The 16100-nt window shown below is 32.8% G+C and overlaps 2 protein-coding genes across 2 annotated transcripts; both read right to left on the bottom strand.

Moving 5' to 3' along the window:
• Positions 1–6828: 6828 nt before the first annotated feature.
• On the bottom strand, positions 6829–15975 carry LOC148311428 (mitochondrial protein C2orf69 homolog). Its single transcript, XM_088256725.1, has 7 exons — positions 15789–15975; positions 13426–13590; positions 12436–12563; positions 10861–10965; positions 10168–10282; positions 9132–9786; positions 6829–8611 (listed from the first exon to the last, which is right to left on the bottom strand). Exons 2-7 carry the CDS (start codon positions 13561–13563, stop codon positions 8385–8387), a joined length of 1368 nt encoding a protein of 455 aa, XP_088112851.1. The 5' UTR covers positions 13564–13590; positions 15789–15975; the 3' UTR covers positions 6829–8384.
• Positions 14035–15433, bottom strand: LOC148311429 (two pore potassium channel protein sup-9). Its single transcript, XM_088256726.1, has one exon. The coding sequence runs from the start codon at positions 15335–15337 to the stop codon at positions 14282–14284; it is 1056 nt and encodes a 351-aa protein (XP_088112852.1). The 5' UTR covers positions 15338–15433; the 3' UTR covers positions 14035–14281.
• Positions 15976–16100: the final 125 nt, after the last annotated feature.

Below are 16100 nucleotides of genomic sequence, written 5' to 3'. Positions count from 1 at the left end.
ATTAGGAATCATAGACAACCACTTTTTTTATAGTGTGGAGCAGCTATTAGATGCTGGGTAGGAATTTATATAATTTATCTTTAATTTTGCTTTTTATAAAAATAATCAAAATTATGACTGCGTAAATAACTTATCGTACACCCATAAAGTATTGCACATCAACTAAATTCATATATTTTTTAAAATTATAGTAAAAGTACAAAAATATTCAGTATTGAAATTTGTTTTTTGCCTTTTATCTAATCTAATACAGAAAAAAGATTAAGGCATTTGATATTTGACTGCATCAAATATTGGCTGAATGATTATTTCGTTTCGTAACATCTCTAGGTGCAAGATAAAAAATTGTAAATCCAAAAGTCTTCAGGAGAAACAAATATTTTTTGTCATTTAATTTCTACATAATTACCATTTGTCTTTCTTGAACACTAGAAATTTGGATTTGAGATTCTTCACCTCCTATAGATATTATAAAATAGATTGTAAAGAATACTGAATGCCAGGATAACAATCATTGCAAAAATTCGATAAAAGGATGACATTTATTTTAACTGAGACTCCATATCATCTCCATACCACGCAGCTTTTTATACATATAATAATAATTTGGAAACACGGCTATTTATTACACATTATTTACATTTACACAAATGCAATAGTTTTATTTGAAAAGATTCTATATGCCAATCAAATTTTAATTAATCAATATTGCCAGTGTGAAACGTAATTATTTATAAAAAGATAGTAAATTTTATTGAAGTAAAAAACAAATTGAAATAATTAAAATGTAAAATACACTTTAAAAAAGCTACCTTTCTGGGTAGTAGTTCCCAGGTACCAAATGATTTTTTTTTACTTAAAATTTTTTTTTATACGTTCCACTGTATTGATATAGCTGCTGTGCGATCCCAGGTGGATAGTTTTACATGTAGTTAAGTCGTAAAATAAGTCCATATTTTTAATCATTCAATACCAAAGAAACTAGTTTTTTTTTTATTTTAAAACTTCTGCGTCTTTAAACCCACTGAAAGTGAAAGATACACTTTCATTTACAACATTTTCCATGTCCTAATAACAGATATCTACACCTTGGTAATATTAAATATCAAAAATTAGAGGTTATGTTTTGTTTGAAGTAACATTCGTGCATACGCAATGCCTTTTAATATTGGTAAAGTTGGTCATACTGATGTTGTACAGTGCTTATTAGGTATTACCAACACGCAGCTAAAGAAAAATAGATATATCCACATGGTCGCAATCCTGGAGTCATTTGTCCTAATCACAACTAATGATGCAGTTTGAGACGCTGCCAAATAAACTGTTTTATATCAGACGCCATAAAAAAATCACAAAGAATATTGTTCAATGGAGCTGCATTTATTTTCTAAAACGCCACATTTTTTTATAAAAGAAACCAAATAAAATGTTGTCATTTACTTGGTTTTTGTGACAAACTTTCAAACTGCCGCAAAACTGGATCTAAAATATATTTTAAGATAATTCTTATTTCATGTAAACTTATAATATTTACTATTATACAATAGTTTTCTTTTATGAAAAATTTAAATCAAACATAATATTTCAAGTACATATTACCATTAAAACAAATTGTTCGATTTCAGGAACAAAGCTAGGGAGCTTACCTAAAAAAATTATACTGCACATAAAAAGCTTTTAAAGTAAATGCACCATTTCATTAGGCCTAAGTGCAGCTATACAAGAGTGTATCTGGAAAAAACTAGCTTGTCTAATTCAAAATATATACATACAAACACAAAAGTAAGTGCCAATTTAGATTCTCTCAATACTCGGGAAGAATCTATGCATAAGTATTTAAAAAGATGACAGGTATTATCATCAATAATGATAATAACTCAATATTACATTTATAATTCATAATAACGTTAAATAGAGTTAAGTATGCATAAATTTAAAGCTGCAAGTGAAATATTGAAAAATAATGCGTTTATAATACACAAATAATTTATTGGAGCCTCTATAGTCAGACATTAGACAGGTCTAAATACAATTTTAGGAATTCGTGACAGCAATCATTCAACTAGAGGGTTTTTTTTTCAAATTATTAAAGTAGAAAATAAATTAATCTAAGAACACAGCATATTGGTACTAATGTTGCCTGCAAAGGATCAAACTCTAGTCATTAAAATTGCTGCCAAAATACTAAAACACTACTACTCTTTCAATGGTTTGGTACTAGAAAAGAAAATTAATGTTTTAATTTAGAGTTTTAATGGTGCCAACTTTCCACAAACATACTTTCTATTTTGAAAATGACAAAGTAAAATATTGATTTTTAGGATTTTTATAAATGCACGAAGAATTCCAAAAAAACTCTGGAAACTATTACTGAGCTGTACACTAAGAAATATAAAAACCTGACTGATTTGTTTTTGGAGTCCAATTATTTATTAAAATTCAACAATCTGTAGTAATCCGAAACCTAGTGATCTTCTACTGTTATCTCTGATAATATAAATGTCTCTGAGAATACTCTGTCATCCATTTTACATGTATGCAATTTAAATTCTTATATAATTTACATATGCTTCAATAAATAAATCACTTGGAAGAATTATAAAAAGCATTTTACGATTTCTGAAAATGGCACAGTAAAAATGCATACAGACATCTTAATAATTAAAGTAAAAACACTATATTCTAACACATTCTTATCAGGACGTATATTTGAATTCGTAATTTTAATATTGATAATATGTATGTACAATAGAAAAGTTATGTCAATATATCTATATGTATTTAAGTTCTCTTAAAATTCTAGTTTTACATTCAATACAATTATAGATTTACCACCATTTACAAACACAATAGTATAATTATCATATGAAAGATCCAAGAGATTTTTCCTAAATTATTATAACTACAATTTAATCTTTTTAGTACATTAATTAATCGTATATGCAGATAACAATGAATAGTTTTTTTAAGCTTAGGGTAAGTATTTAATGCTTATGTAAAATATGTAGGAAGGAAGTTTTGACATAAAATAAAAACTAATGAGCCCATGCTTTAATTTATGACTAGAGGTCAAAATTTGGACAACAATGCGTAGCAAGAGATGAATGTTTTCATATGAGTTATATTTGAAGCACTTACTTTGTGATTTTCCATTTTATAATTAAAATGTTACTTTGTTTTAAAATCACTATAATTTATAGTTATTTTAAAACAAAGTTACATATATGAATGTTTTCATTTGATGCTTTCTAAAGCTGGGTATCCACTACGTTTAGAATTTCACACATCCGCAACATTTGGAATAGAGACAATGTGTATCTGTCAAACAAGTCGTTTGAATTATTGACTCGCATATTAGTATATTGTTTACAAGAAGATTACAAGAAATCCTTTAAATTTTTAAGATTGTTACCTTCAAAAATGGAAGTAAAAATATGGTACTGTGAGACCTATCTCAAGAAATAAATGGAATCGCTAATGAAGCATACCACATTCCTCCCCAAATGTGTGCTGTTGGCTCCGATTGAGACATATTGCTGTTGATGGAACCGTTACACATACAGAGTATGTGAACGTATCCACAAGTAGCAATGACAGAACACGTGTTCATAGTGGATATACAGCGTAACGTATTTTTAATCAGTTCTCTACACAGATTAGTGGGTGAGCACGATTTGGAGAGCATTCTCTCAATGTAAAATTACAAAAATGCAAGGCTATCCGTCAAATGCTTGCGTATTGTATTCCACAAGCAAAAGCAAGAATTTTTGTAACATAACACCTCATAACCTTGCCTTCATGTAATTAACAATCAAGATCCACTGTGTCATTTAAATGCGTTGCCCTATGTACTATTGGGTGCAGACTAAGGTTAGCAGAAGATATCTCGAAGGAAATTTTAAACCGTCCTTTAAGTAACAGCTTATGATGCTCCATTGAAAATAGAGGAAATGACACTCTTATAAAGAAACATTTAAATACATTTTATGAAGTATTACACAAAGTAAAAGTTCCTATACATATACACAATTTGCATTTTTGTGTAACTACATGTTAATTAACATATTCGGGAAACATTTTGTACTTTAGTTACTTATATTATTAAATAATATAAAATAAAACAGAAACATAATTATGAATGCATATTTAATCAAATCCACATTTAAAAACTCGAGCATTTTAATTCCAAATGCTAATAAAATAAAGTTTTATTTTTTGTAAAAACTAATAAAGACTATCAAGAATATAGTAAATTTGATCTGATGTTTGCATTTTTTTATGGCAACACAATAGATAGTTTGTTTGAGGTTAGGTATTTCAATTGGTAATGTTATTTAGCAGAATTAGGTATTTCTAAATGAAATACCTCACAATGTTATTACGGTTGTGAATTATTTCAATTTAATTCAATGTTATTATTAATATTACAATGATTAAATAATTTAATTCAACGTTATTATTATGGTTATGGGTTAACATTAGTCTGTTCACAGTTATTTTACCTCTAGTTTTTTTTAATTATTTATTTAGCAGTATAAATAATTTAAAAAAAAATGGAGGTAAAATAACTGTGAACAGACTGTAACCATTACCTTTTCATGGCTGTAAATTGTTATCAGCATTATTGTGTGAACAAAAAAAAAACAAAATTTGACACCCATTTACAGAAATTGTTTCAGTTTAATGTTCCAAACAAAATAAATATATCCCAACAAAAATCCACAAATTTACAAAGTTTTCAAATGCTAGATTAATATGTATTATTTATTTTTAATGAAAGTTTTGCTTAGTAAATACCACTTTTTCTTCAAATCTACTGTGACGTGTTTCTATGCGTTCCGCATAATTTTCAAACACCGTATACGGTGTTTGAAAATGATGCAGAATGCATCGAAGAACGTGCCACAGTAGATTTTAAGAAAAAGTGGTATTTATTAAGTAAAACTTTAATTAAAAATGGATAGGTTTTACCACAAAGTGACTGCCGAATCAATTAATGAAATTAATATTATTTAGTATTGTAAAAGGATTTTTTTATCCGCTCTCAAATCACGGTAAGCATTTTGTACTACCATGCATAAGGTCTCGGGTTTGACTAACCAAGGTTTTTTAAACTATAATACTTGGACTTGAGTATTAAAAAAATCACCTAGCCTTCATGTAATGGTAGACGTAGGAGAGATAACACTATTATTTGATACAGCACCATTTGCACGGTAGGGTTAAATAAAAACAATTGAAGATGCAGCTATGAATATTTTGAAGACCTACTTGTATTCAAAATCCCATAAAAATTAATAGATTATAATACAATTTGTTAGCAGGAACATTCTTTTAGAGAAAACATGTAGTGTAAATAAATTAATGCACACGAAACAAAGTCTTGAATGTGAAAATCAGCCATTTTAAATGGTGTTGATTTTTGAGCAAGTATTAAGTTCATTGTTTGCTTCCATATCATGGTAATGTGTATTATATATAGTGCTACAATGCATAAAGAATGTCTTAAATTATATTATTGTTAAAAATATCCTTGCAATGCGATACCAGCATTGAAATCAACTTTTCAATCTCAGCAAGAGTTCTTGTGAACTAAATTGTATCAGAAGTATTAATTTCTGTGAACTGTACTTATTTCAGTGAGTTTTTTTATTAACTTTCATTTGGTAAAATTATCATTTAAATTTTATGTACGGCAAAACAAAGTAAGATAGATGTTCGAATGGTGAAATAAAAAAAGAATGCAAGGCTGAGATAAAATATTGATAAAATTAAGAAAGGTATGTTAAGATGGTTTGGACATGTGTAACGAATGAGTCAGGAAAGAACGGTAAAACAAATTTAAGGGGCGAATGTAGTTGGACAAAGAAGCAGAGGAAGACCCGAGGAAAACTTGGCACAATCAGACATATAAAATACTTGAAAGCGGCCAGGCCAGGAGTCGAGATAATCGCCAGGTATGTATGAGCAGATACATGAATCTGGAAGAAGCGATGAACGTTTGCAAAGACAGAGTGGTATGGAGTTCTATTCTCTCTACCTACCCCTGTGGGGAAGAGGTGTGATGATTGGTTAGTAAAATTTTATACTTTCTTATACAATATCACAGATAAACCAAAAATAAAGTAGTATTGTAAATTAAAATGTATTCGCTATAAAACCTATTTAGTAGTTTTTCAACAGTAGTGCTGTCAAAAACACATAAAAAAAAAAAACAATAAAAATTCAAGTGTGAAGCCGATATCACACAAAATAATTATATAAAAACTAGACAAAACTGTGTGAAGTCTAAATTTTTATTCAAATAAATTTGACAGCCTAAAAGGCTGTTGTTTGGAGTTAAAAATTATTGCTAAATGACTACATATTACGGTGTTATTTTATCTCACTTTTTTGTAATGCATACAAATGAGGTCTTCTATATATTTCTAGTTTATACTTAGCCAATATGCAATACAATTTTTCATTTATAACAGTTTGAGTGTGTCCAAATACTTATTCACAAATCAGAATTATGTCTGCTTAGGAGTTATTTTTTACATCTCAACATAGATGAAGAAGAATATAGAAGTCTGGGCATTTACAAAGCTCACAATCTGTCATAGGCTGGTTAAGTGATCACTTTACACATGTCTACTCTAGGAGTTACAAAAAATTTTACTGTAGGAGTTACAAAAATTTGAGTAGTGTGGTGGTAAAAAATTGGTGAGTGTTGGACGTGTGTAAAGTGATCAACCAGCCTATGACAGGTCGGAAGCCCTGTTAATGCCCAGACTTCCATATCCTTCTTCATGTATGTTGGGATCTCAATTATTTTTTTCATATTCATGACTCGAGAGCAATAAGTCAACATTTTAACAAATGAAAAAATTACAAATACATTAACCCTTACTGGTCCAATGTCGAATCTCATTCGACATTGATTTTTTCCTCTTAGGTCCCATGTCGGATGTTATTCGACATTTTTTTTCATCATTAGTATTATTTATTCAAATTCCAAGCTTACATTTTTATCACTCGTATCTATTACAACAGTAAGTGGAGCAGAGACAAAAGATTTTTTTCCAATTGGAATGTAACTGTCTAAAAGATTTTTTTAAATTTTGGCGAACCGGAAAAGGTTAATAAAAAAGAGCGCATTTACATATTCTAATGTGCATTTATAGAAAAATAATATGGTTGTGTATTTACACACTTCTCTAAGTAAGAAACTATTCATTGAGCTCCACCATATAAATGTTTCCATTTTAAATTGACATCTTTATTCCAAATATATTACATATACATAAGTTATGTACGAATTATCACCATTTTGTGATCACAAGGAAGATAAAATTATCTACATGTATATCTTTAATATGTGATGTCTTTAATAAATATTAATAAATTTATTTTGTCCATTTGCAATGTATAATTCTAAAATTGAATTATTTTATACATAAAATATCCATGTAACCCCTTCCTTGTGACCACAGATATTTGACACCAAATAGTGGTATATTATGTAGTTTACACGTATGACATAAACACACAAATTTAACAATGAAACTACATATGTACGTCGAATATTCTACAGTGCAAACTGGCCTTTAAAAATTATTCAAAGGCCTACATTTAGACAAATATAACATTGAACATAGAAGTAACGTATTTGTTTACATTGAGCCTTATAATTTGGAACGAATAATACTGCGATATAATCTCATTTGACGGCTAACAAATAATTGCATAGTCTATGAAGCCTATATATTATGCATATCATCCCATTACAATTAATTTACAATTAAGATACTGTCCTTGTGTTATATTCATACCACCGAACTAGCAATATTTAAAATCCATAGAGAAATTTATAAATTCCAATACAATAGACAGGAATGAAATATGTAGAAATGAATGCGATGACTTATGGAATTTGGATATATTTGTATTGTACATTGTCATGATTTCCATAGATTTTTCCTCATTGCAATGACTTCTACAAAAAATACATACAAAGGTATGTATGTATTTTTCAACTGTAATGATTTCTGTGGAATTTCCTTCTATATTATGAAGATATCTATGGAATTTTCATTGATACTGAAATGATATCTGTGGATTTTCCAATAGAGCGAATATGGAATACTCTTAAATATTGCAATGAATAAAATCCATAGGAAATTATTCAAAATAAATTTGCTAATTAGATCTTAAAACTGAGCGATAGAAAACGACATTTGGACATTTCTTGTTTATTTCTTATACTCTCTTATTTTACATCACTAGTCTGTACATATTATGTATTACCCGTGCGTACAATAAAAAAAATATATTACAAAGTTTAAAAAACACCAATTTCCAACAATTGGGGGCAATGTATGGGTTAGTAACATTTGAGTGCGTTACTTTTCCGATACTTGTGCCAACAAGTGGTCGGGACTTCTGAAGACATTGAGGATTTCGAAGTGCATGTACAGGTTGGGTGACGCGCCATCGAAGTGAAGAGTCCGAGAGACCTTGGCCCCCAGCTGCTGGAGTAGTTCGGTGAAAGCTCTCTCTTCTCTTCGGATCCAGGCTCTTCGCTCATCGTGCACCTGATACGGTGTCACGTGAATCCATATCTTTATATCTGAGGATGAAAACATTATGATCAGTGACTATTTCGATAGCTTCTTAATTTTTTTTCCATTCCGATACAGATTAAATGAATTTTTAAGAGTTATTATGCTGTTCATCATTTACACATTTTTATGATGTTTTGAACCACATTGATGGTCACTGCAATGCAGTCTGAATGTTGGCCAAAGCGCTAACAACCTATGGAATAATAACCCAGAAAATCACCATCGAAACGCTAAACCATGTCATTGTCCATAAAAACTAAATCAGAAAACGTATATATAAAGTTGCATCTTGGATTAGATACTTTTAATTATGTATTTTCAAACATTGTAGAAGAATATTTTGAGTTTTGAGGGAATATCCCGCCATACCCTCGGCTATTAGAGTCCTGTGGGACTTTCAACTACGCAATAATTTTTTACAATTTTTTTTACAAATTTCATAAATACAATTTGTCCTTTGAAACCTCAAACTTTTATTTGCTATTGTATTTATATCCCATGAATTTTATTTATTTTTTAACATACCTAGTCTTGTAAGAGTCTCCAAGAGACTTCTGGATGTAATCCAAGTATTCTTCCCTCCAGCATGCCCCCCGTCCAGCCAATACATCTCCGATATTCTCGAGACCAACCTCATCATCGTGCTGTCGTCGGGCGTCAATGTCTTCAGGTAGTGAAACTCGTATATGAGCTGGTTCAGCACTACGCAGCCCTTGCTGAATCCGATGAGGATGAGGTTGGCCTTGTCGAGGGCCAATCCGTCCCGCCACCAGAGGGTGTTGAAATTCGGCGCGCTGCCATCCTTGCCCTTGCTCTCTTCGGGAGTATTGTGCGACTGCTCCGAGTTGGCGGATTGAGGATTTACGACGATAGCGGACTGGCATTGCGGCGACACCAGCACGCTGGCCGGTTGACTGGAATTCGTTGTCTGTATGACACCCCCCTGGTTCTGGAACTCCTCCAGGGTCTTGTCGCCATCGGTGTTATTGTGTTTGGTGGAAGTGATAGTGACATGATGGTCGGGTATTGCGTTGTTAGTCTGCGTGTGCGGTTCGTTGTATGATGAAGTGGTCACCGTAAGATTTCTCGTATTCTCTAGTTCTCTTTGCAATAATGTTGTGGGCGTGTCAATTGTGGTTATTTCTTGTTTATTCGCTACATTAGCTGACTCAATGGTAACCTTAAATTCATATAAAATAAATAAATATACATATCAAGTACAATGGAATCTCTCATAACGAATAATTTACATAACGAGTTACAGAGAAAAAGCAAGTCTCTTTTTCACGACATTCACTTATGACCCGGGACTTCCGCGCGAGTCCAAACAAAAAATGTTTCGCTTAGCGAGTAAGATTCTGGAACGAATTATGCTAGATCTGAGAGGTTTCACCGTGTATATATACAAATGCAAGTACAGTATGATGGCTTTTTCAGCACCAAATAATGCTGCACACTATAGCTTAATCAAAACATATGGTATCTTGTGAATTATTTGTAAATTTTCATTTGTCCAAATCAAAATTTTTCAGAATAATCATTAAAAATACATCAAACTTACTTGCAATATATCCAGATCCATATAACATTGTTGATTAGCCAGTGAAGAAGTTATCATTTCTCTAAGCTCGGAAATTGGCATTGTTTTTATTTTATTTGTGACACTCTGAAGTAATCTGAAATGTAAAACACAGGTTGGTATGGACAATATAATAAACCAGGTGCATTTACAAGTAAACAATAATGTATGTACATAAATCTCTGAAATCAGATTTTTCCACAAAACAAAAACTGCAAAGAAAAACTAAAACAGCAATTTGTTACTAGCTCAGTTAGATAGTATTCACAAATCCTGTGAAAAATTTACCTCATTACGAAACCTCTTTAATAAAAAAAACTGTTAAGAGAACCCTCAGCCCCTGCATTCTCACCAATGAAATTCTGCTTTCGATATTGGTTTTTGACACATGGATCTAGAGCGACGGTAATTTGCTAGAGATTATAATGATTTTAACTAGATTAGGGTAGGATACAGGGGGTGAGTTTTTTTGTTGTTTTTTGTAATGCTATAAGTTGTAATTTAACAGACAAATCCAAATATGCCCATGTTTTGCTGTCAATAAAATATATTTTGATATTGTAGTTCCTCGTATGATAATTACACGGGCTGTTATTTTATGCCACGCCCTAATGTTTATATTAAAAATTGAACCCGATTCACAATATACATAATGAGAACAAATTAGCTAGATACCTTTCTAAATGCTGCAGTGCGTGATGTGTAATTATGTGATCGGGAACTCCTGCATTGTTACTTGGAACGAAATTGTTATAACAGCTAAATGTCTTGTATTCCATCCTGTAAAAGAAAATAAAAATGTTCATTATTAGTAAAAATATATTACAGTGGAACCTCTATATTCATCAGCCTCTGCATTTGACATGCTTTGATGTCAAAAAACGATACAATATTTGCCAGTATTTTGGAAAAAACAAAAAGCTGGAATAAACAGAGAAATTTCATCCATTGAAGAAAGATCAAGTAAACCTTCCACACCTTCTCCCAAAATGAAGTAAATGTTTTCTCAATGAAGCGAAATGCAGAATATGGTGGAAAAATAGCACCCTAATGTACCACTTTTACTGAAGTCAATCAAAATATAAATGCATTCAATGATAAAATGTGAATTAACACATTTCGGACGGGTGTTTTTTACGCCTGTGGACCACTGGCGACGGGATTTGATAACAGTGTACATATAGTTAGACCTTAACAAAGAGATTTGTACATAATATAAAAATAGTCTTCTCGTCCTTAAACAATCGATCAAATGGGTAGATATTATATATAGATATTATATAGATATTATATCTTTCCCGTCCTAAGTGTGTTAAATCAGAAAATTTTTCAAAAACAGGTTAAATAGGTAAACGTAGCTGGGCTATAACGTCGTAATAAACCAAATCGCCCATGGAAGAGAATTGTATCAAGTTTGTATTCATAGTCCTGACAGGGAAGTGGGCCAGATGATAGTTGTTCGGAGCTAAATATAAATTAAGAGATTCAATATTTCGCTCTCGAAGAAAGTCGCCTGACTCACTCCTATGCCAAGGATCTGAATACACACCCAACTCAATAATGCTCCATGGATGACTTGGTTCACACCAATTTTACTATGGCGATAAACCAGAGAAATGAGTCATTCAACTCTTATCGTTAGAAGTGTTATGACCAAATCCACAACCCACTATACTATAGAAGGAGAAAAACACCAATTAAGATCTATCATCTGACTGAATGCAGTCAAAATGCGATCTCTCAGAAGAATGTGCAACAAAACGATGTATGATAGATGTACGAATGGTGAAATAAGGAAGGAATGCAAAGCTGAGATAAGCATTATCGATAAAATTAAAAAAGGTGTGTTGAGATGGTTTGGACATGTGGAGCGAATGAGTGAGGAAAGAACGGTAAAACAAATTTATGAGGCGAATGTTAGCGGGAAAAGAAGCAGAGGAAGACCGAGAAAATTATGGCACGATCAGGTATGCCAAATACTTTAAAGTGGTCAGGTTAGGAGTCGTAACAATCGGCGGGTATGTATGAGGAGATGCATGAATGTGGAAGAGGCGAAGAATGTTTGCAAGGACAGAGTGGTGTGGCGCTTTATTCTCTCTGCCTACCCCTGCGGTAAAGCAGCGTGACGGTTAGTTAGTTAGTTTAAGATCTATCATAGTATCAACAATGTTATTAATATTGGTCTAATCGCCATCCAAAGTGTTATGTTTGCTTTTCATATCCAAAATAATAGTGAAATAACTTAATTACCTGGACGGTCGTACGACAACTATATGAGATCGAGGGAAATTGACATTCAGCATAGAAGCCATATTTTCCAAGTTCCATTTTATGTAGTTTTTATTGTCGCGGTGTGATTTCATTATTTCGGGAAAATCCTAAAAATAAAATACAATATTCAAGATTTTAACAGTACCTACGCATAAGCACTACAAAACCCAAGAGGTATTTTTGAGCACTCAACTTATCGGAAGAGCCATGTATATAAAGGGCTGATTTGATTATTTTGATTTTAAATATTTATTATACTCTTGGTGTGCTCAACATTCACTACATTATACTTTATAATGTAAGGTTGCTTTTTGTTGTAAATTATTTTCATTTCATATAATTATAATATAATACTATAGTTGTAAAACAGATATGGCTGATTAAGTATTACACCCATCACTTAGTCAAGCTGGAATAAATTTTTCATTATTATTATTATTATTATTATTATTACAGCATATATATCTAGTCTCCTTTTTCTTTTTCTAGATCCTAAGGTCTGTTTGTGCCTCCGTTTGTAGCTCTTGGGATGTTGACTCCCAGCTGTCCACCTTTTTGGAGGTCTGCTTGGGGGTTTGGTCCTTCAGGGATTCCTTCAAGGGCGATACGTGGAAGTCTGTCATCTGACATTCTGTTTACATGATCATTCCAGTATCGCCTTCATTGTCGTCCCCACCTCACAATATCCTCCGTCTTACACATGCTCCGGATGTCGGTATTTCTTACTCGGTCTCACAATGTGTTTCCGGTTATGGATCGGAGAGTCTTCATCTCGGAGGTTCGAAGTCGAGATTTAGTTCTAGAAGTATCTGCTCTTGCCTCAATCCCATAAGTGGCTATTGGTCGAACACATGTTTTGTATGTTTTTATTTTACTTTCTATTCTCATGTATTTGTTCCTCCACACTGAGTTTTTTATATCTAGTTATATTTAGAAATATAAGTTTTTTTAAAATCATTTATGGCTTACCTGAACATCTCCTCCAAAGTATACCACCGTGGAGTGGTCGTAGGAAGGAATGGCGGGAGGACAGAAGACCACATCATTGACTCTCCCATCGTAGCCCGCCACAGAACACAGTCTTATCGGAGGCATTGGAGACAACATCAGCCCTCACCATCCGTCTCCTGTTCACTGGGTTCATAAAACCAACACCGTTACATACTACCAACGAGGAAAACACACACACAATGCTAAAATAGCAGCATCACATACATAAAACCTTTCACAAATAAACTTATCAATAAGTGCTAATTCAAATTAAAATAATAGGCCTTAAATGCTGCAACGAAGCTTTGATATATTAGCCGAATTAATGTGAAATTTGGCAAAATGAAAGCCATTTTTACACGTTTATTCAAATCACAATGCCAGGATGAAGTGACTTTCGGGTTTTTATTAAATCCAATCTAATTCAATTGAATAAGCTTATTTTCATTTCTTTCTGCACATAGTTAGTAAGGCTACCGTGGATTACAAAGAGCTTATTTAAGCGACGTTTCTATGTGTGTGGGTTTATTTTATACTCCGACGTGGTGTATGTGTGGAGGGCAAAGCCGATAAAGTATCTACACCACAATACGTTAGTGTTTTATTCAAAATATATATGAACACACATTAATCATGAAACAAAAAATAATAATACAATTTTGTTTAAATATACTTTCACGCCTAGTTATTTCACTGCAGTAACAAATGCTTAAAGAGAACACCAGCAAATTTTAAATATATAAAGAAATCAAGTTAAGGAGTGAATATATTGAAAAGCTGATTTATACACTGCTACCCTAGTTAGCACTTTTATATAAATGTAATAGTTCTTTTATCACATGTTTCTCGGGTATCTTTTCATCCCGATGCATCGGGTGAACTTGTTCTGAACGTCTTCCAAACATTGCCTCATGTCCTCTTTGAGTTCTCTCGCTTTCACTCGGACATCTTCTCGCATCAGATTGTAACACATGGCTATTAGTCCCATTCCGAGCAGCATGTACACAAAGTTTATTATTAGTTTGGTCTGCGAACTACTGCGGGAGTCTTTTATTTTAGTTCCGGGAACAAAGTCTCCGATGCCAATCTTGCAGAGACTAGTGACGCAGAAGTATGTGGAGTCCAGATAGTTCCATTCCTCCCATTCTGCAAACATTATAGTGCCGCAGAGCACGTAGAAGCTTATAACCCACAGGCAGGCGGTGGAAGGGACAATTATCTTCTTTCTTATTGGAGGGAGGCCACCATTTTCAAACCCGTAGTCTAATTCTCTTTCGTGACTGCATTCGTGGATGATCGTATAAAGCCACTTGAAGGTTTGGGCTAATACCTTACCCATGTTCATGAAGTAAAGAATGTATATAGGTATTCCGAGGCCGGCATACGCTACGGTGATTCCCTTCCCCCACGGAGTCCTGGGAACAGTGTTCCCGTAACCGATCATCGTAAACACGGAAAGGCAAAACATTAAAGCACCGGGAAATGACCAAATTTCATCTGTTGTACGGCCATCGTACCCCTTTAAAACAGTAGATGAAAATCCATCTTGAAATCTCTTTAACACAACATTAGCTTCGTGTATCCAGATGGATTCATTGAAAATATTCTCATTAGCAGTCACATTCCACAGTTCCGAGACACAATTCCGCCTCAAGTTCTCGAGATGTTCGAAGTGGGGATTCTTTTCCTGCGTTTCGATACTCTGGAAGCCGAAGGCTCCCACGATGGCGTAGCACACGACCAATCCACCGACTCCTACTTGAGTGCACATAAAGGCGATAAACTTCCTAAAACAATCTTTGATTTTCTCTCTCGGATCACTTTCCGTGGTAGACGAGGAGTCTCTGCTTCGCAGGGAACTCCTAAACTGCTGATTGCCCGGTTGCCTCATCCTGACATAACACTTTACATCTGATAAAATACCAACATTTACCGAATAAAGTCTATACTTTCAGTCATTCAAGTTAAGTTCAGAGATAAACTAGAAGCGTGTAAAGTATTTTTAGAAATATGTTGGCGCCCTGCCAATTTTTATTCAACATTGGGTTGGTTATTTATTAATTGACAGGCAGTAACATAACTCGAATATCCCGGAGGAATATCATAATTCAGAATACCTCCAAACGGGGCAGAACACGCCGCGCGCACTACAATTCTGACATTTGTCACTATGTTTCATCCGTGTTCATTTTCTTAAAATTGGTTCAATCTGAGCGGACTAACGAAATTGCACTAAACATATACGAAAACAAACAAACATAATTATCTAAAATATACATTATTTTGTAAGAATTAAGATAAAAACGTTTAATATAAATGCGAAGAGCTGATATAATATTTACCTCTTCAGACAAACGATATCGTCTGTGTATAAAGTTAAGCGGAAGGGAATCGACTGAAATAATCACCGGAGATATAAAATGTGTATTTATTTTTGATTCGTAAGGTTTTACACGCAGAATAAGTCATGAAAACAGAAGCATTTCAACGCGATGACAAGCAGCCATTCCAGCCATTATAAACACTGTTGTTTTTTTTTTTTTTACTTAAAATGTATTATGGCTATTAAATGATATTTTATGGGCGTTTTGACATTTAGTCAGGTACGTAAAATAATTATTTAGATAAATGGCAATACACGATTTAGCTGCCTA

This window comes from Brachycentrus maculatus, unplaced genomic scaffold (assembly GCF_059751285.1).
Source record: "Brachycentrus maculatus isolate JH-2025_06_01 unplaced genomic scaffold, ASM5975128v1 h1tg000065l, whole genome shotgun sequence".
Lineage (NCBI taxonomy): Eukaryota > Metazoa > Arthropoda > Insecta > Trichoptera > Brachycentridae > Brachycentrus > Brachycentrus maculatus.
This window is presented reverse-complemented; position numbering and strand designations above follow the sequence as displayed.

Coding starts and splice junctions, on each gene's coding strand:
- LOC148311428 (XM_088256725.1), bottom strand. CDS start 13,563: ATGTTGTCTCCAATGCCTCCGATAAGACTGTGTTCTGTGGCGGGCTAC. Junction 12,564..13,425: donor ACTTTGGAGGAGATGTTCAG/GTAAGCCATAAA, acceptor TTTTATTTTTAG/GATTTTCCCGAAATAATGAA. Junction 8,612..9,131: donor GGAGACTCTTACAAGACTAG/GTATGTTAAAAA, acceptor TTTCATCCTCAG/ATATAAAGATATGGATTCAC.
- LOC148311429 (XM_088256726.1), bottom strand. CDS start 15,337: ATGAGGCAACCGGGCAATCAGCAGTTTAGGAGTTCCCTGCGAAGCAGA.